Source organism: Acyrthosiphon pisum, chromosome A1 (genome assembly GCF_005508785.2).
Source record: "Acyrthosiphon pisum isolate AL4f chromosome A1, pea_aphid_22Mar2018_4r6ur, whole genome shotgun sequence".
In the NCBI taxonomy this organism is placed as follows: domain Eukaryota; kingdom Metazoa; phylum Arthropoda; class Insecta; order Hemiptera; family Aphididae; genus Acyrthosiphon; species Acyrthosiphon pisum.
This window is the reverse complement of record NC_042494.1, coordinates 44,139,896-44,166,979: the sequence shown is the minus strand read 5'-3', so window position 1 is coordinate 44,166,979 and position 27,084 is coordinate 44,139,896. Positions and strand designations below refer to the sequence as shown.

Genomic DNA, 27,084 nt, shown 5'->3' with positions numbered 1-27,084 from the left:
AAAACATGCACTTTGTCTTTAACATTTTAAAAGTATTCTAAACAGAAATTATTAAGTTATTAAGTTATTAATTTAATTTAATTATAACCAATGATGGATTTAAGGGTTCAAATTAAGTCAAGATATCCATAAGAGGTACCTCGTACAGTCGTACAAAATGTATCAGTAACATATTTACCTCAATTTTATAAACCACTCACTTCGCTCGCGGGAAATAATAACCAACCAATATAAATTTTATAGTAATAAATCAACTACCTAAATAAAATAAGTTTACTGGGAAAGTACTGTGTGTCGTGTCTGTGTAGTATGTAGATGATATGTAGATATGTAGATTAAAATTTAGTTTGACAAAAAAGTAAAAACTATTTTAAAATATTAAAAAAAAAAATGTGAAGCTATAATATTGAGAATCATTATATTTAGTCACTTTAAAATGTTGAAGGTCAGAGTGTTAAGACTTGTACTTTCAACTTCTGGGGTGGCTTAGTCTCCTCAAGCCCTCTCCCCCCCCCCCCGATTTCAGCCTATGGTTCAGATAATATTCCACTATTCCGTAAAACGATTGAAAAAAACCAAATGTTATAATATTCAATAAAAAAATCAACAAAAATTAAAAATGTTATAGTGTCACCATCAACCTTCCAAAAGAAACAAAAAAATTCTATTTGAACTCATTCGAATAATTCGTTAAAATTACAAATTAATATTTTTACTCTGCAGTTTGAGGTGATGCATACTACGCTTGTGTTACAAAATAAAAATGAAAATTTCTAAACAAAATTTCTAATATCATGTTACTTACTTTATACTCGAAGAGAAACGTCCATCGGGTCCACATGCTACAGCTGATTTAGAGCTAAAAAAATATTTTATCTTTAAATAATACTATGATATGAGGTAGGTACCTATTATAGTATTTATCTAAATCATGAACAAAATTATTTGTTGTTTAACGTGAATAGCATAACGTCCGATGAAAATGTAATAATTACCTACCTATTCCTACATTCAGATGGTTATCACAACATTGGTTTTAAACTTTTAAACTTACTGACACCAACTATATACCTGTAAAAATTAGGGTAGGTAGACAATTATCTATTCAACAGCGTGGCTATATTTTATGTAACATAAATACAATAAAAGTTATTTGCTTTTAAACATTTGTTTTTTTTGTTTTTTTCATTTGTTTGTAAAAAATGATTAGATAGTGCTAGGTATTAAAAAAAAGCACTCTGTTTCACAGATAAAGTTTTCTTTACGTGTTGTGAAAATGTGGTAGTTCTAAAACAAATATGGTGCGAGAAAAGTTGTACTACGCAAAACAGTTTGTGACGTCCTCTTAACATTTAAATTTCATTAAAAAAAAATTTACGTACTATATTTAAGATTTTTTTACGACTTGAGAGTTAATTTTACAAATATTAAGGCGTTTAAAATAGACCTTTTAAACGAGGTATTTTAGTTTCTAATTTTTCCTGTTTATTATAGGTATAAGTAATATAGGTACAGTAGGTATGTAATATTTTTATTTATTTTATAATATTGTTCAATACTTGTCGCAGGCGTACTGCGTAGAGAGTGTCTCGCACATTTTTTAGTAATAGTTCTAATTTCATTACAAATGTACATAGCAATTAGCAGTCTATGGCAGATATATTATAATGTATTAAACAATATTATAAAACAAATAAAATATATTTCATACAAATATACAATTTATGTTCATTAGTCATTAGTAATGACTCATTACCTATTGGCTAATACAGTATCACCTATTGGATTTGCATTAGTTATTAAAGTGTGAAAAACTGAAAACTACAAAGTTCTACAATATTAAGCTGTTGTTTTTGACCATGGTATAAGGGAGGCTATTAGTTATAAATTACATGTAAAGAGATGGAATTAGAAACAAGGGCACCCATTAATCAGAACCTAGGGGGGTAATATCATCATGGTATGTAATATACAAATCATTGATCATTTACACTAGTCACAAAAGCGTATCACCAATATGTATTTTTATTTTTATATAGTACTATATTTATCGCACAGTGGCGTTCGCAAAAATGTACAGAAACGTCTCATAATGATTTTGTACATTGTAACAGTATCGACTGCGAGTCGTTATTAAATATTAAACGCGAGAGAATTCAATCGGTGGAATTTACAACCGCCCATTTATCAGGGCTTAACATACTATAATAGAACATATTAACACATATTAGCCGAAATAGTTAATGGAACCTGAATCAGAACGAGACGCAAATAAAATATCACAGGATCTAACACACGACGAAACCATCTGAATTCGATCGAAATTAATTTTTAAATAAAAAATCTATTACTTTCAGATTTTACCTAAAATATTATGATAGTATAATAATAGTTTCCCTGATGATCTGTATTATCTTAAATTTATAATTGTTTATCAGACGTAAGGAGGTAAATTAAATTGTTGAAAATATTTAAACGCCACGCGTGTTGTATACATTGAGAAGCTAAAATATGGATTATTAATGGATTATTCTTTTTTTATTGTAATCTTCATAGAAAGAGTTTACATAGATAGCTAATTATTGGGAGAATGTTTAGCAATCGAGGATAATTCGTACGGAAGTCATCGAATCGTCGAACGAAAAACTCTCGTCGTGGAAATGAGATCCGTGCGGAAAAAAGTTTCCATACAAAAATTCACTGCAACCTATTAAATACGAGGTATTAATGTCTTGAATTTTTTTAATTATAAATAAAACTTATAAAAGAAAACAATTCATCGATCGAGCATACATCTTATAGCATATATGCATATAATAATATATGTATACAACGTGCATATACATATAACAATAAGCGCTACCGCCGTGTTTTGACAAGTCACGATGAAAATTTACCATAGCCACATTATAATATTACACTACCTATAACTATACCTATATACACCGGCACAACAATGAAAACATTATGCCTAATAATATAATAATAATAATAATATATATTAATAATACACCTGTGCACGCGTTTGGATTAATCGCGTTTGTCATCGTGATATTACACACATAATAATATCACATTGTGTCGAGTTTGCCCTAGTTGCACCTATCCCGAGTACAACACGCGTATATTTATGATAATATATTATACTACCGGCGATATAATATATTATCACGCTGTACGACATCCGGTCAACGCAATATTGTTATTAAATATTAATTATTATTATCAAACTTTCTCTCTCCACAGTATCTCTGTAAATATAGTATACGCATTATGATATGCAGCTGGCCACGGGGTGGTCATAATATTTCCACGGCTGCTGATTCTCAAAGTCAATTTTTGCGCGTAAACAATATAATGTGCAGTGTCGTGAATAATATATTATTATTATTTAAAAGGCACCGCAACACAGTGGACTAAGACAATAATAATTATTATTATTGTTATTGACGCAGGCGCTGTCTAATGGAACGCTCCGTACGCAAATCGACCCGGGAATACCTATACGGATCATTCTATATATATATATATTATATAATAATATGCACTATGTGATTATATAGTGCGGAATCGATCGACAGAGAATAGCTATTTGGACGACTACCAATCGATCGCCAGCAAGACCGCGTCTGTCCGAGGATAGTGCCGCTGCTACGGTGTATAATGGCGAATTTCGACGCCACCGCAATTTTTTTGGCACCGGACGAAATTGGGTCTCCGTAAAAATATACGCATGAGTTGATAACGGACGCGTAAATCACGGTCAGGTGATAAGCGTTCGTGTTCCGACGCGCCGAAAAAATACATCCAGTCTCGTAGAGCTTCTATACACACAACACCCACGGACAGAGCCTTACAATGTCGGGAATACTGATTATTATTGTAATTTTATAAATTATAATGGTTTTATAATAAATAATTATAAAATTATAATAGTTGTATAATAAATGATTATTTATAAACAATGTCTATACTAATAAACGGCAATGATTGAATTTGTGTGTGTGTGTGTGTGTGTGTGTGTGTGTGTGTGTGTGTGTGTGTGTGTGTGTGTAAGTAATCCACAATCAATTCTATCGCACTCGTGGTTCTGGGATTTGGTACACAGGTAATTGTGTACTGCATAGATACTCGAAGATATGCAAATCGAAAGTTGATGCCAATTTTTCGAATATGAGTCCACATAGCGATTTGTTGAACTCACGAAAAACAAATGTTTTTTTTGTTTGTATAATGGGTTGCAAATCGGTTACAGAAAATAAAATATTTATTATAATTGGATGTAAATTTATATATTTGGTAGAAATCACCCAAATTACCGTGTAAAAATATGTGTACCTAGTTTACACTTAACGAAGCTTACAACAGGGTTAAATCCACTAGAATTATTTAATTTATCACAGGCGACATCATACAAGATCACCTGGTATACATATAAATTACGAAATGACATGTACACTACGAACTGTAAACACTTTCTTGCAAACTCTTTAAACATATTTCGTCTTATCGAAGCTAAATATTACGTTCGTTTATTTACCCATCATACCTACCATAAGTTCTACCGTTTACGGTATACCTATAAATATCAGCTGTACCTATTATGATTTATGACATCGACATCATAATATCGTATGATCAGTACTCTTAAGCAGGGGTAAGGGGCCCGTTCCGGACCGTCAAGCTTTTCGAATCAGCCTACTAGCTAATTGACATTTACAAAATAAATTATTTTGGGGCATATTAATTTTCACTAAATAAAAAATAATAAAATAAAAGGTGATAATGATTGGTTGATTGCTGATTGGAACAACCAAGTTTAATTCAAACTACCAAGAAATATTAAAAAGATAAGCAATTTCAAACTTCCCATTAAGTATAGTGACATATTATAACTTTTATCTTAAATAAAATGTATTTCAGATTTTGAAACACATGACACCAATCGATTAGAAATTATAAAAATATCGAACGTAGTAATCATTTTAAAAAATGTATGCCTAGGTAGGTATACTCTATTAATATTTACTTATTAAGGATTATTATTTTTATTTATTACTTTTATCATGAACACGCGGCAACATAGGGGCATATGCCATTGTGTGGTTATTTTTTAGTAGGTTTCTAACTGCGGCTACAGTGGATTAGAACACTTGTGTATAGGTATCTAGTAGCTGGTGAAGATTTGTGACTAAAACCCAGGTCGTCCATCCAGGAACTAGTGAAAACGACTGATGCATGACTTCAGAACACGTTTTGTGACTGAAGACAACCACCACGCCACACCGGGCCACTTATAGGTATTATTATTTTTGGACATTTTATTAATATTCCATGTCTGTGTATAAATTTTTTTCTTTTCTGTTAGTATAATACCACACGCCACTTCACTAGCTACTATACATATTATTAAACATTTATACTTAATAATATATTATTAGATAAACTGACGAGGACTTCGTTTAAACCAACGACGTCTATTAGCCAACCGATAAAATACATAATATGTGACACGATAGTTGTTCACTTGTTCGTTGAGCGTGCAATACAGAAGCCGGTTACGCCCGCCGTCAACAGCTGTTTGATAAAAACATTTAAATATATTATAGGCCTGAGGAGCGAAACCGTGAAAGTCTTCCGCTCGACGAATATAATTGCAAATGCACCCCACCGACATGGAAGGATACCGAGTAGACCACCGGAGTGTTGTAGATCGTAACTATTTTTACCGCTATAATGATATTTATACCTAGGCATATTATCATAATATGTTATTCTACAATATATAGCATAGGCTCCGTGGTTGACCCGGTTGCAAAACAACAAAACGCGATATATTCCAGTCCGTACGACAGATGGATCGACATAGATATGCGGCCAGAGACAGTCGTCGTGATGTTTGACAAGAGATTACAATTAATGCTTCTGCGTCAACCCTCGACCAGGACCGTGGTATGAGAGCGACTTGCGCGGCCACCGTCGATCCATTCAAGAATGGAACGACGACGGCCGTGAACCGGTGATTACCGCATGCAGATACGTAATAATTATGTACAGACATATTATAATAGGTACATTTTATATTCTTTCTAATAATTGTTATTTTATCTTTTTCTACTACACGATCAATGCATACATTATAATCCGTGTGTATATACGTATTGAAACAGCTAATCGGAGACGCGCGATGACATAAAACGATAATTAAAGTATCTGTGCACGGCGTACAGTGGCGTATAATGTGCAGTGTACCTTTATATGTATGATATGTACCTACTTACTATTGTAATAATAATATTATAATATAGGTCAATCTAGCTGCCGAGTTTTAATCACGATTTAACTAAGTAGGTACACAATAACGAGGACTGTACGTAATATATTATAATTGTATGAATCATTAGATATATACAAACGACAAAATCAATTAGTTTAGGTACTGTCGTTGAAATTGTATTATAAACAACGTATATACATAAATAACATATATTATTGGTACTCGGAGTTTTACATTAGCCATAATAATATGTGATTTATGCCCGCGTAGCAAATATTCGCTCTCTTTGATACAGTGCATCATGAAAAACATACGAAGCTTACGTATTTCCCACTATTTTTCCATGGAAAATGCCAATGATCCACGGCCCAATATTCAATTTAGAGCAAATACGCTTCATAAATGAATCATCAACAATGCTACCATATTATAAAGCGAGAACAACATTTAATTGGACGAACTTAGAATACAATAATTATTATTGTTATTCATTCATCCTGTTATTCCTGGTCCACTTTGACACGTACATCACCCTGGCACCACCCATTTGTAATACACCTTATACAGTAATACCTACCCAAATAATTATTAATATGTAATTTGTATGAGTTTGTATAGAAATTTTCAAAACTTGTACGACCTTGGATTTATCATTATCACAGAAAACAGTAATTTATTAGGTACGTAATTTATATGAATTTGTACAACTTTCAATTTTCGTACGATTATAGTTTTGCGGAAATTAAGTGTACCCCAGCCCCACCAAAAATCAAAATTTTTTTCCTCGTTTTTTAGATTCCAGGGCTATCCCATTACAATAATACGATTTTCACATTTATAAATAAAGATAAGTAGGTACTATTATATAGTATTATAGTTATATTATTAAACATTTTTAAAATGTTAAATGCTTATTTTAAAAGGTACAAAAGACAATTTAATAATTTCAAAATATTTATATGAAATTATATATTATGAACGTGATCAAAGATCACCATATGTAAACATTATAATTTATAATTTTGAAAATAGAATGAATAACATACATTTTTTAATACTTAAAAATAAAAAAATTGGGTAAGTAAGTAACCGCTCTTTTGTACAGCAGGATTCGAGTGTATCTCGTCATTAAGTAGGTCATCAATGAAATATACGAGTTAAATTGAAATTTAATGATAAATCATTGCATACGAAAAACAATTCTGAGTGGAGAAGGTCTGTCAGCTTATATTAGTTACGATGTATATTTTATCATATTGGTATTATAGTAATAATTTAGTTCACTATTAGAAATATGAAAGTATAAATAGGCGATAGCAATTAGTCTAGCCGTTAAGTAAAATATAATATAAAAACGTACGTATAAATACGTTATTATAGTTTTCACGAACGAAATTTCTCTTAGGGGTGGGGCTCTCTTAGGATTATTAATTTTTTTTTTAAGTAAATGTAATTTCTACCGAACAATAATAGTACAAATGTTGAAAACTAACGGAAAAATTCATACGAATTAGGTACATACTTAATTTTTGTGTGCGCGATTTTCAAAATTCCAATCGGGTGGGATAAGAATGATGTACACGGGCGTGCTCACACAGTGGTCATGGGGTTCAACCCTTCTCCTTTTGGCCGCTTTTTTACGCACCTATTTTTAAGTGCACTGATAGCCCCCCTATCTATGTTCCTAGAAATAATTCACAACGCCTCCCCCCCATTTAAAATTTCTTAGAACGCCACTGGTATGTGGTAATATACGTAAATTTGACCACTGCAGTATACACTGCTTTTCTACCGCATATCAACACTAAGGGGTCCGTATATGTCAATTATTATTGGTATCTACTAAAGGAGACCAGGCAATTGCGGTTGCCACCTTATCTCTACAAGTGGTGTGCTTTGGATTTTCTAGAACAAAATCAAAATGCAACATACATAATATAATAATACGGTATATTGTGTTAAAATAGCCGTTTTAGAAGCCGACAAGTATAAATTGTCATCACGTATAATAGGTATATTTTATACAGTGCACTATCCCCAATTTTGCAATTTATTTTGACTGGAATAATGAATGATATTCTTCACAACAAAATAAAGTTATATAATAATAACAATAATACAGCAAGTACCTATAAGCTTTAAGCACATAATACGAGCGTTAGATAACTTAACATAACATATTATGTATTACTATATGATATACCACTCATACCAGCTATATTATCACGACATTGTGTATTCATGGTTACATTGCGGTAATATTATATATTTTATTTGAAAAGTTGTTCGTTATCAATCATTTGAAATCTATTGCAATCAACATAAAATTGTAAACGCGTACACTGCAGTTGTATACCGCGAACATGCATTGCAATTTATATATAATAATGTAGGTATCCACCTACTATAATTATTGCATCCACCTTGAACGTTTAAATATATAATATAAACTGTAACAGATATAAATTGAACAAAAGGTACACATATATCTGTTAAAATTGTGTACTCGCTTAAGAAAGTTCACGGTACAATTTATTTATTCCTAGAGCAATAAAAAAAAATAATTATTTTCCTTGTCATGGAAGGGGAGGGTTCTGTTATCATGTTCTAAAAATATATTTTATACGCGTCGGTGTTATTATATTTATTATTGTAATAATTGTGTTCGTATGCAAACATTCTTCGTGTAAAATAATAAAAATGTAAAGAAAAATAGATTTTACCTGCTTGAATATGCATTTTTTTAATAATTACGATCGCATTGTTTCTTTTAACTTTCACGCCGGACGGATCTCATTAACCGGTTTTAACATGGCTGCTGCAGGTGTGGGTGCACACAAAAAGGGTCGTTTGGTTGTTGTTATTTTTCTGTTTTTTGTTTGTTTTTTAATATTCTTGGCGCATGTGAACGCGGTTGATTCGCAGTCGTGGTCGGTTTGGCAAACGCAAGTTGCTCGTTAATGCTAAACGACCGTCAGATTTTGGCATAAACATTTTTTTAAAGGCGTTCATAATACTGCCACGGCAGAATCCGAAACGTTTAAAATTAAATAGTATACAATAGAACACAATAAAATGGTTCGTCGGCAAATGCTTTTCGTCTTGTGTGTGCCGAATTCTTCGTAGACTTTAAAGACGAAAAACTGACATCGTACACAAGATAATAATAATAATATATTATTATTGTGCATAGGACTTGAGTATACCTAAACCGAATATATCACACACGGTTCTCGTCACGGCCGCAGCACTCATAGATAAAGAGCTTCTTCACTCGGATTTTTTCGCTATCTGTTTGACGTGCGTAGTAGATGCAGTATAATAATAATATGTGTTATCGTTTAGAACATAAAATCGTCTTATATTATATAATAATATAATGTATTATTGATAAGAGTTCGAATGAAAAAGTAATTTAATATTAGAAAAGGTTACGAAAGTTCGCTAAAAGTAAACATGTTTAGTATACAAATATTCTGCAGAAAAACTTGAACTTTAAATCTTATAATATAATACAGCCAGATATATAACATTTGGACGAAATCGACAACATTACAACCACAGTATTATAAATGATCCATTATGTCTTCAAAATTGTGTGTGACAGATACACAATAGATTTCACCATGAAATATGAAAAAAATGACCCATGTGAATAAACTATTTAGAATTGTAAAACCTAGCTTAATTTTTAAGATTTAAATGGGAACATATATTATGGAAATATGATCCATACAAATACGATTCAATATTTCAGAAATTTGTATGGGTTCACATTAATGCGTCAATAATATTGAAGGATCTAGAAACTTTTGAATTTATAGTTTGTAAACATGTTAAATGTCAACAGTAAAATATAGTATAGTAGTAATATGCACTTACGCTATAATTTTTGCCATTATAATAATCTGTGTATCTATCAAATTATCAATTTATTACAACAATTACCCATTAAAACGAGTGTTTGATATCATAATTATAACGAAAATAACATAATATTATTTATTTTTAGATAATTTAATATGGATGATACAATTATTTGATATAAATATCAAATACAGAAAAATATGGAAATTAAATTAGGACATCATTAAAAAAATTGATAAAATATAGGTACAATATGTGATTAATGATTATATCAAAAATGTAATTGGTTAAGCATTTTATTACTGTAATAAATATTATTGATACGTAATTTGATAGCACGCAGATATTAAGTAAAAGTATACAATGGGAAAGCACATACATATAATATTATAACTATATAGGTATAGTCCTATTTATATATTTATTATTGTCGACATTTTACAAATTAAATAACCAAATGTCAAAAGTTCTTTATTCTTTTAACTATTGAGTATTGACACGTCAATTTAAATCTCTCATATGGAAATTCATTCCAACAGTTGAATTAAATTATATATTATCTCTAAAAACATAGATTCACATTTGAATTTTAAAATTTTACCCTAAAATCTCCACTTTTAATATTGATCAAATAACTAATAGATATAAAATTCTTCTAATGTCTAGAGTACGCTTAAAATATTTTGGAAAAATGCCCTTGCGTAGGCGGCGACCCAACCATAACCACGTGATCGGTCTTGGTTCATGATATTTTTTTTATGTTCATTTGTCGGATGAACGTTAACATCTCGTTGAAAAAAAAATGAATGGTTGCCGAATCATTGTGATAGCCGTGCGTTGGTTTTTCGTGTCCACTTGGCAATAAAGTTAGCAACACGCGTTTGACTGCAGGTTTATACAATCAAACGATTTTATTCATTATTACTTGGGCAAGGGTTTATTATATTCTGCATATAGTTTTGTCAAAACATGCTAAAATATGCAATAAAAATAAGATAATATATATATTTAAGTTACCAACAATTTTTTAACTATCGTCAAGCAATTTCTAAATGTAAAACAGATTGAGTGAGAAACTCAAAGTTATTTATAGGTAAACTAAATCATTGTTGATAGTCTTACTAGGAAATAAATATACAGCAATTTGATAGATTTAAAAAAAATTCGTTCAGACAAAACCACTGATTTTAAGGAATTGAAATTATCAGGGTTATGTGACGCTGCATCATACCAAGTCCCGTCTTGCATATTATGTATAGGTAGTCGATATAAAAGGAAGCTTGGAAATAATTTTCAAAATATACGACAATGATAAATGCCAAAAATATTTTTTTATAATATTTAATTGTATTACGTACTTTATAAAACTATAGCTCTAGACGTGTATTTTTTAGTTAATAAATGCAAAAGATACAGTTAAAAAAAGTACAAAAGTATAATAATAAATCTTAGCCCTAATTATTATAATATATATATGTAAGAAATATTATGCACAGCACCGATGATAATCGATTTTCGAGAGTTCATGAATAATCTGCAAAGGTCTGTAGCGAAAGAAAATATAGAGCTCAAAAAAAAAACATCGATCGTACAATTATTGTAATAAATCATTATCGATTTTTGGATTCGATTTTCGATCGAAAAAATCATCGTCCGCGTAACGGCCCATTGTGTTTACATGTGTATAGGTATAATGGGTACATAATAATATACTTCCGACGCTGTTGAGTATATACTCACTCGTACGTTGCGGAAATTACATCACTCGCTGACTATGTCGCCGACGGGTAAACTAAAAAAAAACGACTCCAAAGTTGACGTCCTATTCGAGTATTTTAGGCATATATTATTAATTATGTTATGTGTTTAGCGAGATAACATTTGTTTTCACATTGTGGACAAAACAACCATCCTTCGACACTGTACATAACAATATTTGTCTTAAACCATAATCTACAGGTAGGTCGAGCGGCGAACGGCTTTAGAGGTATTTCGCTGATATCGCTGTTTTTTATTCAGATTTATTTTTCCATTAAATTATAATATTAATTATTAAACAGTCTATATTATTCTAAGGCTGTAGTGTGCGATACTCAACAGTCTACAATACCCGTTTATTGTAGTATTAAAATCTCCTTGATGTCGTGTTTCCCGTCGGACTATAATATAATATTATGTTAAATATGCATTATTATTACGCGATGATTATAATGTCATAATAATATTAACAGGTACATTATAATGTTATATATAGACAGTCACGCGGCTAATTCGTGGCGTGACGACGAACGAAATATATTTACACTTAATCATATTCTACGGATAAATTCGTTTGTATATTAACGATTTAAAAATTATTTTAAAAAAAAACACCGCTAATAAAATATCGCTGAATTATGACAATATAATTTTACTGGCGTCAATGTGCAACTGCAGATCGCGTATTTTTGTTTGTACCTTTTATAACTTTTAATTTCTTGATGGTTATAATGTTATTGATGTATTACATTATTTTAAATTATGAATAAGTGAATAAATGCAGATAAATTGATATCGTATTAGACATATGAAATGCGTTAATATTGTCGCTCGAGGCTAATACCGCGCAAAAATATACGAACAGACTAAGTGACAGTTTATTGTTTTTATACCTAGTTGAATATTATACAATGACTTGTATCTAATATAAAATATTTATTGTAATTTGTAGGAACGGATTTAAAACATATTAAACTTAATTAAAAATACCTATCTATTACACTGTTCGGTGTTAATATAATATTATAACGACAATATTGTGGTAAAGGTATAAATAATTTACAAAACGAATGACCATGTACGAAGACGTATAATAGTGTCGTAAATCGTAATACGGTGTCGTACCTATGATTTTATAGTACTGTTTTATTTGCATGTCGAACCCATCAATGTATAATGGGAATGCGAAAATAAATATTATTCCTTCGTAACTTGAATGAAACCAAAATGTATAACTAGTTGCTAACTGAGGACAACAGTTACACATTTAAGTGCTATCGAAAAAATGTGAACAATTTTAAGATAAACTCGATGTACGTTTGTGGGTACGAAAAATAACTACCTGTGGACTGGGTTATTATAATACACATGTACGTAAGTGCACAAGAATTTCGAACCAATATAATAAGCATTAAAAAAAAAAACGACGTTTTATTAAATGTTATAATATTATATTGTATTGGCCACTCTATCAAATCTATATATAATATTATGGTTATGATAAAGTAAAAAACAAATTTTTCGCAAAATAACTTGATATGCATTATACATTATAATATACGTAGGTATATTAAAATGGCGCGTGCTTAATAATATTATTATTATTATTCTGCAGTAGTTGTATATTGCGTGTACGATTGTAAAATTATTACTATACAATAACGTTTTACCTTGTATATAATTGTGTTCCACGTGTGAAAAATCCAGAAGCACTAAGTTTTTTTTTTTATTCTCGGCGTCTGGCGTTACAACGAGACGTGGGTTATAAAAAAAGTCGAAAAAAATTATCGTTTTATTATTTACAGAGAATTTTTTTTAGAAAAACATCGAAAACGGCAAAACAAAATAAAAATAAACAGAACGGTACTTACGACGACGTTTAAGACGTGACGAAAGTTAAAAACGCGTCTGATGCACGCGCGGCGGTGACGAGGCTTGTGTCACAGCACCGCTGAACCTATTACACTGCACATAGCACACATTGTGAGCAGCGATCGGTGTCTCGGGCCTCGGCGCCGTTGGCTGGCGCGCGCGGGATCTATGATCTCACCTATAGAATCATTCGGCCCGCGAGTCGAATATTATAAATAATATAATATATGTTATGTTGTGTGTGTACGTATTTTATTTTTACGATCGACGCGCACACATCATATATAATGTACGGTTAAAAATAATAATAATACGACGACGTTTCGGCGTATAGTAACTACCTATATAAGTACGGGTTATATATTATGCTCACTGAAAATTTGTAGTGGCTTACTATTGATATTTCAGGCCTGTGTCACAGCACCACTGAACCCATTTTGAGCAGCGATCGGTGTCTCGGGCCTCGGCGCCGTTGGCTGGCGCGCGCGGGATCTATGATCTCACCTATAGAATCATTCGGCCCGCGAGTCGAATATTATAAATATTATAATATTATATTATGTTGTGTGTGTACGTATTTTATTTTTACGATCGACGCGCACATAATATCATATATAATATACGGTTAAAAATAATAATACGACGTCTCGACTACCTATATAGGTACGCGTTATATACGCACTGTAGTGGCTTACTATTGATATTTTGTACGCTCGTTATTACGTACGAATTTATCATTCACGCGTGTACAACACACCGCCGCCGACGTTGTACGAGAAGAATTTTAGAATTTTCGAAAAAAAATCAACGCCGCCGGACTCAAATCAATGGACGGACAAATTGTATTCATAAAATATTTCGATTTAATTTTTTTCACCAAATTCCAAGACTACCTATATTATATTATAATACTATCTCGTATGTGAATACTAATTATTATTAATATTATAGGTATAGACCATACCTACATTGCATTCATTTGCAGACAAAGAAGACATATTATTATTATTATTGTTATCTTAAGAGTTGTTTGCTGACGATTCGGAATAGAATTCCAACGAGCTAATTCAATTACGCGTCTTGCAAATGAGCTCAACAAATATCTCGGCTCCATATGATATAATAATATATCTATAATAAGCGCCCTTGAAGTGGAAATATGTAAAAATTATTAGCGTCATTTAATGGTGCAATAAGTACAATAAAGTAGGTACCTAAGTAAATTATACTTTTTTCTGACTTTTTCATCGCCTGTCATGTTGTGTTTTGTTTTATTATTAATACAAGCAATTTTTCGTTTAAATGGTTTTGAGCTGAAAAATGAATAGGTACCTATTGAAAATATAACAACTATTATATAGGTACCTATGTTTATGTTCAATCACAATTGATACGCGATGTTTTGAAACGATCGGCTCAGGACAAGTAAAATAAAATAGGCTGAGATTGTTGTTTCTTATAAAAGGAAATTCAATGTTCAGTAATATTATTATGAAGTGGGTAGGTTACTTACACGGCTATACGAATATGAGTCACAAAACGACAAAAACTGATTTACAATATTAAATTGAAATGTATGTGTACACAAAGATAAGATGTTGGTATTGATGATTCTAAAACAAATAACTGCGTTAACTCAATATATTTTTGCAAACAATAATTCGATATATACATTATAATATCTCCCATCAAGAGTTAAACCCCGCGGGTTACCTTATCGATGACTAAACGTATTTTCTATAATATTTAGTTATAGGTACCTATACTACATAGTTAGGGACATGGTATTACACGCAAACACATTTTTTCATTAATTCGTATTTCGTACCGACATATCATCGATATAGATCTCATTAATAGGTAGGCTTGATCGCCGACTGCATGTGTAATATAAATTAAGCCGTTTGGTATTTACAACGTATAGTTATTATATGGGGTAATATAAACGCACTCGAACGTCGGTATATCACATAATATATATATTATGATTACGCAATGGAATTCCTAAAATATGCATAATTCGTACATTAAAAATACCTGAGTGCACGTTAAAGTGTAATATAAAAAAAAAAATTACGGAAAAATCTTAATCTTTTAAACGCTATAAATACCAGTTTCAGGTCTAAACAGTACGCGTAGTCGTACATAGTGTGAGAGAGAGAAAGATGTATAGAGTGACTTTTAACGCAGACAGTGTTTATGACATCACGCCCACGATATATAGAGCCGATAACCCGCAGGCGACAAAACAAACATCGCCAGTTGTCCGCGGATGAATAACCTATGGTATATACCTAACTTTTTTTTTAAATGAACATTCACGTGATAGGCAAGTGCGGGTAATCGAGTCCGGTAATTTAATACGAATCGCGATGTATAGGTAGTCTTTTTTCGATCGCTCACCATATTATATTCGTTATTAATCCGCACCTGAAAGAAGCATGCGTAGATGCACATAATATATTATATTATATTATTATTATATTACGCATTACGCGTATAGGAATTTAAATAATGAAACATAAAAGTAATAAAGAATTTGGCATAACATATTGTTTACCGAGTCAATATTGTTGTATTGCACTTTCTAATACCAATCATATAATATTGTTTATAAGTATTATTATCCCTACTAATATTATTATGTTGGGTACATTCGAAAATGGTCTATACGAGTTCGCGTAAAGACATCGCATCATTAATAATAATATTATAGAGTACTATCAATTATTATTAAGCTGTAGAAAATTGTTAAGCATTTATAAAAGTTTTTAATGGCACCACTATATAATACGCACAATGCATCTACCTAATAGGTAGATAGGTACCTGCTATATATTATGGTCTTAAATGTAGAAAAAATTCCTATGAAACGACCTCTACCATAGCTAAATGACCATAATAATATTATTCTTAGCCCACTGCCAGTCTATAATTAAGATTTATGCGTATTCAAATTTTTGCTAGTAAATAATATACACTTTTAAGCTACCTATTGTACAATGTACAGATACTATTATTTTTTGTTAACTCAACACTACCTATATTATTAAACATATGTAAATAAAGTTTCCAATTTTCATACAAGTTATCGACAAAAAATAAATAACGATATATTGAATACCTATGAATTTCAAAAATGGCTTTCATGCGTAAACGATAAAAATGACACAACAAAATATGTGCATGCGTATATTATACTGCTGACTGCAATTGCTTATATCAACTTCATATCCACATTAGACGAAGTATAAAAAAAAAATCATATTTAAGTATAGATAGTTTAAATTCGAAATTTTATTTTGTATATTTAAAGAATTTATATCGTTAGATACGCCTTAAAGAATAATTACTATTAGGCATTTTTAGCCTTATAATAAGTGGATAATATAAATAATATTGTTAAAAAATATATTGTTTAAAATTTAAAATTGTATAACCTATCTACATCAAATATAAATTTGATTCGACACTGGCAAAAATATTTTTTCATATTTTTTTAATAACATCATTATTATGATGTGTAACCAGTTTCTAAGGAAAATAAAATCTTTCCATTTATTATATCATTATATCCCATCAATGCGTGGTATCCAAATAATAACTCTATTTTTCAATCCTAATAGATTAGGTAGGTACCTATACAATATAAACTATACAATATTATGCATATATTCTGTTTTATTTTTAGTCCTATTTTGTTATTCTTTTGAAATGTTTAAAAATTAATTACAAATGCATTTATTTAAAAAAATTATTGTGGTTCTTTCTGCGTCTTTACTTGTGCATACATAATTACATATTGTGGGCATCAGCCCATACACATAAGTGCATATTTTAACGTTAATAACACTGATAATAATAAATATAATAATATGAACTACAATTATACTACATACAGTTGGCTATTATTAGGTGTGTTTTGACAATTGAATTCGTGAAATGAATTCCGTCAGTTGATGAGTATAACCGTTAAAAATGCACAAAATTACATATTATTACGCTCAACTATAGACGTATTGCGATAGACGCGTTATTCTTGTACGACGTTTTTATGAATGAATTTGAGTTTCATTATGTACGCTTGTGCACGTGCACGTGTAATGTGTACGATTATTATGTAGTCAGCCAGAGATTTTCTGTCGAAACAGCATTTTCACACACACACACACCACACATGCGTAGATTTAAGAAGGCATTTTTTTAAAAATATTTATTCAACTTATGTTAAATTTGAAATTCGATAAAGGTAATGAATCAATGATCGACTGGAGTTGTGGTAATCGTCAAACAACTTTCAAAATGCTTGTCTGTGGATCGCGTGGAAATAGTGGACCGCGAATCTTCAGGGTTTTTCATTCTTGAAAACAATTGTTCGCGAATATATAAGTTCTGCCGAAGAGCGAAGTTAAGAATAATATAAAATCGTGGAGGACGGGATAGGTTTTTTTGAGTGCTATTAAGTAGATATAATATTTATAGAAATGGAATAAAAAGGAATAATCACATTCTTCTTTGAGTTGAATATTCGATTGTTGCTCAATACATTTCATTTGAAATTTAGTTTCCACAACAGTAAGATCAACAAAAGCTTCTTTTACTTACACTTGAATAATTCAGAATTCCATGGTAGTGCCATTACTATTTTAGTGACATTTTTTCAAACATTTTCAATTTCATTGTCTTAAACTGTAAACATATGCATTTAAAAAACAAATTATTTAAAAAGTCTTGCAGAGAAAACACAATTTTCGAACAAATTGTGCAAAAGTGAAAATATAATTTTGAAAATATTAAAAAAAAAATATGAGTATATTTATTTTATGTGTGGTTCTGAATCTGGATTGTAATTCAGTTTATTCTGTTGGAAATTAAATAATCGTGTACCTATAACAGATTATACCTGATATAGCTGTAATAGATATTAATACGTTGGTAAAATTATTTGGGGTATCGTTAATTTAACAATTAAAAAACAATTAAATAATTTTTATTTAAATGTTTAAATTTATTATTGTTGTTTTCAGTGTTTTTTTTGTACCACATTTTTTTTAAGATCATAAAATTTAATTGTATTTCGTTTACAAAAAACTTATTCAACTAATTCCTAAATATATTTTGATGTGAAATCGCTTTGTATATTTAATATTACAAAAACATATCATATTATATCCTCGTATTATGATTTCAAAAAATCATTTGGTTCCTGAAAAATTCATAAATGTGTATGGGTACTCAACATAGGTGATAGGTATACGTTTGTAATGATCTGTCATTATGTATATAATATTTATACATACAATGTTAGAGCTGTTATACCTATAGCATGCACTAGCTAGTAGCTATAATAATAGGGCATTAAAACTAATTTTGCAGGGAAATGTAAAAAATATTGTAAATATTTCTCGGGTACTATACCATTGATACCATTACTAAACTTAAACCAGTTATTCGCCATTGTACCCAGTGGTTTCAGATTAAGCGACACGGTTCATGAAAACCTCAAAATGACGATCATATTATATTGTATAATATCTAAGCATGCACATTATCCACAAACGAGGCTCGTGGTCACGCAACGGATGTATGAAATAAACTAAGCTCGTGATGATAACAGCAGGGACATTGCAGTGTTTAGAATGCATTTCGTGGGGACGCACTATACACACAACGAAAAACAGAATAAATTATACCTCATCGCGACGACGGTTAAGCATTATAAATGAACCACCACCGGGTGCAGAGATTAAAATTGCAGTTGGGAACAATAAAGTAAAATAAAATAATAATAATGAATATCATTTTTTTTACTGTTACAAAGAAATTTTGATTTAAAAAAAAAATTGCTTATATTATGCCCGTTTGCCAGGTGTCCCATATAACGGCGATGTATATAACTATACTAAAAATATATAATATAATACCTATCATAATCTGTACGGCATACTGCAGTGTTTTAGATGCTTGCTCCGTGTAAGGGAAATTTGCATGGACGACAATATTATAATATTATATTGTATACCTACATCGTATATAGCTTAGCATCATGTAGCTTAGTGAAAGTGAATAATACACGGTCTGAGGTTCATTAGTAGGTACCTACCTACAACGGGCTATACACTTATTGTATAGTACCGCGGGAAAAAGACACTAACTCAAAATTAAACAGTTTGTGAATTTAATACAAGGATACCTAATAATAAATGATATTGTACAATAATAAAAATGCCGCTGGTGTGATAAAATATAATATTATGCACAAACATTTACACATAGCGAAGGGATTCAGATTATATTTGGCAATAGTTCGAGGAAAATAATATTAATATATAGTGTTGAAGGATAAAACATGACAACAAAATAAACAACATTACCTACAGTTATTCGACGATGTTAAACACATTCGATGACAAATTTACATATATTGAGATTAAATTGACAATTATTCATCCAAAAAACACGAAACATGTTGACCTGTCAAATCCGATTCACTAAAACATTATTGCTCAACAATGAATAGTATATGACTATAAATTTGTTTAGACGTCCCTACACCTACTTGTTTGCTTTATTTTTAATTTAATCAAGAATGGATATATTTTTATCTTACAGAGAAATCGTGTTCATACTTTTGATTTAAGTAGGCAACCACAAATAGGTATAGCATCATAGTTAAAAATCACAGTGTGACAATATATTATATTCATATTTTTAATGTTATTTAATTCAGGAATTGCGGAGTGGTGGTTGTGGAATCCAAATTGATTGTGTGTTTGGAATTGTTTCGGAGTTGGTGGCCATTGTGATTCCTATTATGAGCATTAATATTTCTAAGAATTTTGGAACAGAGAAACAGAGAAAACTGATGGGTCTGCACGACGTTGGAAATTTAGATGGTCAATCGGCTTTAGAATTATGATGAATAAAACATGTCCACCCAAATATTCTTATAAATATATTTATCAGTTGACTATATGTTACATTTTATATATTAATGTATACAGTATACCTTACACTTCCGATAAAGTTGCTCCAGTCCTTAATCTAAAATGTTAAGCTAAGTCATATGGTTTCAGATGCTTCGGAACAGTGGCTCGGCGAACTTCATTAACTTATGTGGCGCAACAATTTATATAAGTAATTATAAATAGTTATATAAATAATTACGTATTTACGTAAATAGTACAACTGAGAAAGATTCGCTTATTCTTGGTGTGTACTTAATACATTATTTATTATATGTGAAATGCCCCTAATATCCAAGGCACCTACCGGCCACCACCCTTTAAACTGAGGCACGTGCCTCAAATAAAGTCCTTCGCACACGCTACTGATGCCCACGGATTTTTCTAATTAGGAGGCCCGATTGGAATCGATTATTTAATGAACGATTTAATGATATACGATTAGGTTTTAATCATATTATTAATTATATTATATTATAGTCATTATGTATTTTGAATTCAACAGTCCACGACGGTGAACTAAATATACGTAATTTGTAACAAAATCCTAATAAGTAACTTCCGCTTTTTTTGATATTTTGGTAAATGTTCTTACGTAGTTATAATTGGAGTATGTTTTCAATTAGTTGATGGACACGCGTTTTCAAGAAATAACTATAATTGTCTTTTGTCATTACATTCGCGTATACTTTATTTTGCCTTTTTCGTTGTAAATATTTTTTTAATTATCTGTACGTACCTGTATCTACCTAAACTTGTTAGTGTATGTTCGAAAACCATAGGTTATAAACGTAAAATATGAAAGTTTTAGAGGCTGAATTAATAATTATACGCTTAAGATTATCTTAGAAGTACAGAAATAAATTACGTTAATAAACCTCAAAAATTATATTAATTGCATATTTTAAATGAGTACCTATATTATGGCAAGACCTATTTCTACTTTCAAATATATTTTAGATTCTGAGCGGAGTGAGGGTCTAGTGGTTTTACTTTGGTGTTTATTATTATTATTTTTTTTTTATCCTGTATACAAAATTTATACCAGAAGAAGTTGTTCGATTTAATATATCGTATCTTATCTTTTAACAAATTGGATCAAGACGGTAATTTTTCGATTTTCTCAATAGCTATTTAATACCACGGGAAAAACTACTGACAAATTACGAAAAAACGCTTAAATGGGATTTTAATTTCTAATTAAATTCTTCTAATTTAAATTCTATTTAATTTCTTTAATTTTACGATTTGCTTATCACCGTAGCAACGAATAAAAAAATTATAGTATTATAATATTAAGTTAACTTAAAGGCTATAATAAATAATAAAAATGTTTAAAAAGCAGGTAAGTGTGGATGTCGCTCTGCTGTACAGTAGATTACAAGTAGGTCATTGTATAATAGATTGTATTAGACTTGAATTCAATGATGTAATATCATTGTATAAGAAAAACGATTCTGAGCGGAGACGGATTGTCAGTCTGGATATTTTATATTGTTATTATTTATTTTATCATTTAAGTTGAATTAATATTATAATTTTTTATTCGTTTCTATGGTGATAATGATAAACAAAACGTTAGAAATTAAAATCCCATTTTTAGCGGTTTTTCGTAATTTTTGGTGGTTTTTGCCATGTCATTAATAACTATTGAGAAAAATGACCTCTCTAAAGTACCATCTTGATGCAATTTGCTAAAAGATAAGGTACTATATGTTGAAATTGAAGCACTCCTTTTGGTAGAAATTTTGTATACAGGATATCAATAAAATAAAATAAAAACCATTGTAAAACCAATAGCTTCCTCGCTCCGCTCAGAATCTAAAATTTCTTTATACAATGACCCACTTGTAACCTACTGTACAGTAGAGTGACATCCACTTATTCGCTTTTTTTATTTGTCTAGATAAATAAGTTAAGATAGTACAGTTGTTTATGTATAATGATTGAATGATTCATTAGAAAACTATTTTTCTTATACCTAGATACAATAAAAAATGATTAATTTATTTAGAAAATGCTTATTTACACAATTGTTATTCTTTAAAAAGTACTGGAAAATTCTAAAAAATATTACAACAATAAACAGCTATTCCATATTGAAAGTACTCATATATAAATGTGCTATGTACACACGAATATTTTTAAAAACCTCTCTACGAACGAAGGTTTTAACGAATAAAACAAATGTTGATTAATTTGTTCATATTTATTTACACGGAAATTAAAGAATATGTGAAAAAAAATGTTACGTAATATAGATATACTTATGCTTAAAGTATTTGTGATATCTATACTTAAAATTTTTTTTCTTCGTCGCTGCAAGACACTATAGTTGCATATTTAAAGCAAGAAATGTCTTCAGCCACTTGAAATGAAAATTGTTCAATACTATCATTGCCATTGCTTATTAATTATGTCTCATCTTAATATTCCTCAATTTTTTTTTTTTTAGAAAATCCCGGATTTGTCTACGATACGATACTTGAGATAGTTTAGCAAATTATATGCTTAATCCTCCTTCACTTAATTCATGTTCAACATTTTGTACCAACGCGATAGTTTCTCTGAGGTTTTCTATTTATATGATGGTTTCTGTAAAGTGTTGAAAATTGGATAGCATTACTGTAAGTTCAATTTTTATTTAACTATCTTTAAATAATCCTCGAATATTAGAGATAAACATTGTATCATTTTAATTAAATGTATTAAATGTATTGACAACTGCTTTGGTTTTATCAAAGTTCTTGTCATAATAGAAAGCTGAATCAAGCCAAATAAAAAAAAGCAGGTAAGTGGATGTCGTTCTGCTGTACAGTATATTACAAGTGGGTCATTGTATAATGGTTGTATTAAATTTGAATTGAATGATATAATATCATTGTATAAGAAAAACGATTCTGAGCGGAGACGGTTTGTCAGTCTGGATATTTTATATTGTTATTATTTATTTTATCATGTAGGTAATAAAGTTGAACTAATATTAAAATATTACAATTTTTTATTCGTTTCTATGGTGATAAACAAAGCGTTAGAAATTAAAATCCCATTTTTAGCGTTTTATCGTAATTTTTCGGTGGTTTTTCCAGTGGCATTAAATAACTATTGAGAAAATCGAAAAATGACCTCTTTAAAGTACCATCTTGATCCAATGTGCAATTTAGTGATTTTTACTCAAATGCGCAAAAATATGAAAAAAAAAATGTACCCATTATAATAATAATATATACTCTACGCACTTTATGAAACGTTGACATTTTTAATCAAAATTGTTCTCCGTAAATTGTAGAAGTATAATATGCATTAGAGATTCGCATTAAAATCTGGGCCTTAAATTAATTATTTATCACGAATAGTTGGTCCGTAAATAGTTAAATAGGTACTTACTAATAGTTAAATACTATGAGTCGAATTGGTAAGAATATCATTTACACACATAAAAACAATGCTAAGAGCAAAAGCCCAAACTCACAATTATACAGATAGTACCTATAATATATTAATATAGTTTGCAAAATGTTAACAGCAAAACGTGCCTATTAAATATACACCGCGGGGAGTCCCGTCTATCTTTACCACGCTCCATCTGTCCGGCAAAGTCGAATATAAGGATAAATAATAAAGATAGTAACTACAGCAAAAAACAATTAAATATGATATCATAATAATATTATAATCATGTCACATTATTTTATATTAATATTGTAAGTAATAAATATACGCACACAATTATATCCGTTGGTTTCACGTAAGAACGAGCGCACCTACCAATAAAATTTAATAATTATGTGTTTATGAGAAGTGACTTAACGGGAAATAATAATATAGTTGTACAGGTCGATTATTTGAACAGTTAACACTCATTATTTTTAAAAAAAAGTATTACCTACATTTAAAAAATATATACGTGAATGAGAATTTTCCAGTAGGTATATGAAAATCAATTATTTCTCTGTACTATTATAATATATTTAAAAATCGTCGTAATTTTTATAGTTTTTAAATGAACATATATTTTTAAAATCATACTGTGAAGTTATGAAGTTTATTTTTAGAGGATTTTGGTAGGTAAATAATAAACGAATTTTTAAACAAGTTTATACTTTTTGAGATAATAGTTAAGAGAATCGCCCGTTATAAAAATATAAAAATATTATGTAGCAGTAGATAGTAAAATGAGGTCATAATTAGTGGTGTATAAATACGGGAAAAACTACAATTTATTGTCTCGGAGACAATATTCTCATTCGCTGTGGTCGACGCAGAGTCCATTTTTGCTGTCACACATTTTTTTTTATGATACTCATTAGGTAGGTAGGTAGGTACTAAGTTAAAATAAGATATTGTTAGGTAACGGATTTTATCCGCTGCCACACAGAATTATCACTAGAATTTAATCGCGTTTTCTGATTTTAGAATCTTTTGCATGATATTCGATCAACTGTTTTGTAGATGCATTAAATTATTTTTTACGATAACTATTGCAGGCTATGCGAAAAAAATTAACTCGCGTAAAATGTGTGAAAAAATGATTACCCATTACTATAATATGTCTTCATGTAGAAAATATATAAAATCTAATTATTTACAGGTCCAAAAACTTATTGGGTGACTATACTATATGTCTATATATCTAAGCACCCGCTTTTATACATTATGTTATATAATTTTAAAAATATTTATAAAGCGAATTTTAACTTCCTTAGATGCCTAGTATGAAATCGTTGTTAGTAAATAATTAAATCGTCAAATGCCTTATTGATTTATTTTTATATAATATTATATAGGTGCATATTTCTCTGCACATAAATATCGCCGCTATTCACTACGTGCCACGGACATGAAATTTACATTCTAGCAAGGCTCCAGGCATTAGATAGTCATAAATAGTTAAATAATTTAAGTTTAAAAGTATATTTTATTTTATCTTTTTAACTCAACTAGTTTATTTTGGGTTTCCGTAGATTTAACTACGAATTTAACTTTATTAAATTGTTTCTTAATTAATATAAAATTGACGAATTCCTTTTTCATTTTAAATTAAGTTAATTTATTTTATTTTATTACATTTCAATCGATTTCATTTTCACGTCAAAAAATATTTGGGTATGTTTGATGTGAATAATTATTTTAATAGTGATAAAAAACTTTAATGAATTATTACTATGTATAAATACTATATATTAAAAATTAAGTAAGCTAGTGTTATAAACAAAATAAAATCTTTTCTTAACTTAATAAATTTAAAAAAATAGTGTTGTAACTAACCTAAGTTAACCAAAATTATATTCATTTTCAACTATTTTTTTTTTAATTGAACAATTAACTTTGGTAACTGAGTTTAAAAAAATCACTAACTTACCCAGCTATGCATTCTATGCATAGTAATTACTCATTAGTAGAGCTAGGGGCTTATAGGAGTTTTCATGTTTTATAATATTCATTCAAAATATAGCTTAGTGATATAGAAATCTGTTTCGTAATACTAGGAGTCTACAGGCATTTTTCTTTTTTTGCATATCTTGCATATTTTACTCTTTTTCACGTGTTGGTGCATATTTTACGTATATTTTTAAATTAAAGTTTAATTTTTCTTTAAATTAGTAAAAAAAATTAAATGTAGGTACCTATGCCTAAAAGAATATTCAAAGAGATTAGTCTGGGTTATGTTTTTCTCGTCGGCGGGACAATTTATAGTTAAAATTATATGAGCCACCGACATGATTTTATCAATTATAATAACACACGATGTACATACATTAATACATTAGTATTTAATACAACTATTAATTTGGGTAATAATTAGTATTTTTTGAATAATTATAGACAAATTAATAAATGGAATTTTCGTTTTTTTTTTTTTAGACAAGCTTAAAAAGACTTGAAGTCTGAAAATGTAAATATACATTTATTTAGATTTAATAAATTAATTTGATTTTTATCCAACGTCAATGTATGTATAATTATTGTTTACAACATAAATTAATATTTTTCTGATATTTAGTGCAGTCAAAATGTTATGGTTTATAAGACATATTTTAAGAGTTTATTTAAGTGATTGCCCATATTTAAAGGGTACATTTAGTAATTTTTTAAGGGCATAAATAAATGTATAGCTTAAACTTCTTAAGGGCACGAAGTCCCTAGCCCTACTCATTAGTAGGTATAGGTAATTAACATTAACCAATTTCCAGCTGCTACTGTTTACTACTTTGGCAGAATTATCCATTAAAATAAAATAATTTTACATGATAATTTACATCTTTATGTATATAGTATATATTCATTACATTATTAATATAAACCCTTTTAAAACGTACGTTTTACCATTAATATCTGAAAACT

At 29.7% G+C, this 27,084-nt stretch overlaps 1 protein-coding gene across 3 annotated transcripts in view; it reads right to left on the bottom strand.

Annotated features, from left to right (window-relative positions):
• The window catches only part of LOC100160079 (tubulointerstitial nephritis antigen-like), a 42,894-nt gene extending 28,994 nt beyond the window's left edge, over positions 1–13,900 (bottom strand). The window contains exons 1-2 of one of the 3 annotated variants that reach the window (XM_016804843.2): positions 13,573–13,900; positions 806–859 (exon numbers count right to left, since the gene is read on the bottom strand). In XM_016804843.2, the coding sequence (XP_016660332.1) occupies positions 806–841 (36 nt within the window). In that variant the 5' untranslated portion in view covers positions 842–859; positions 13,573–13,900. Of the gene's footprint in view, positions 1–805; positions 860–995; positions 1,004–13,572 lie in introns of those variants that run through there. The other 2 variants (XM_029487105.1, XM_001942871.5) reach the window with 2 other exon arrangements.
• Between the last annotated feature and the right edge of the window lie 13,184 nt (positions 13,901–27,084).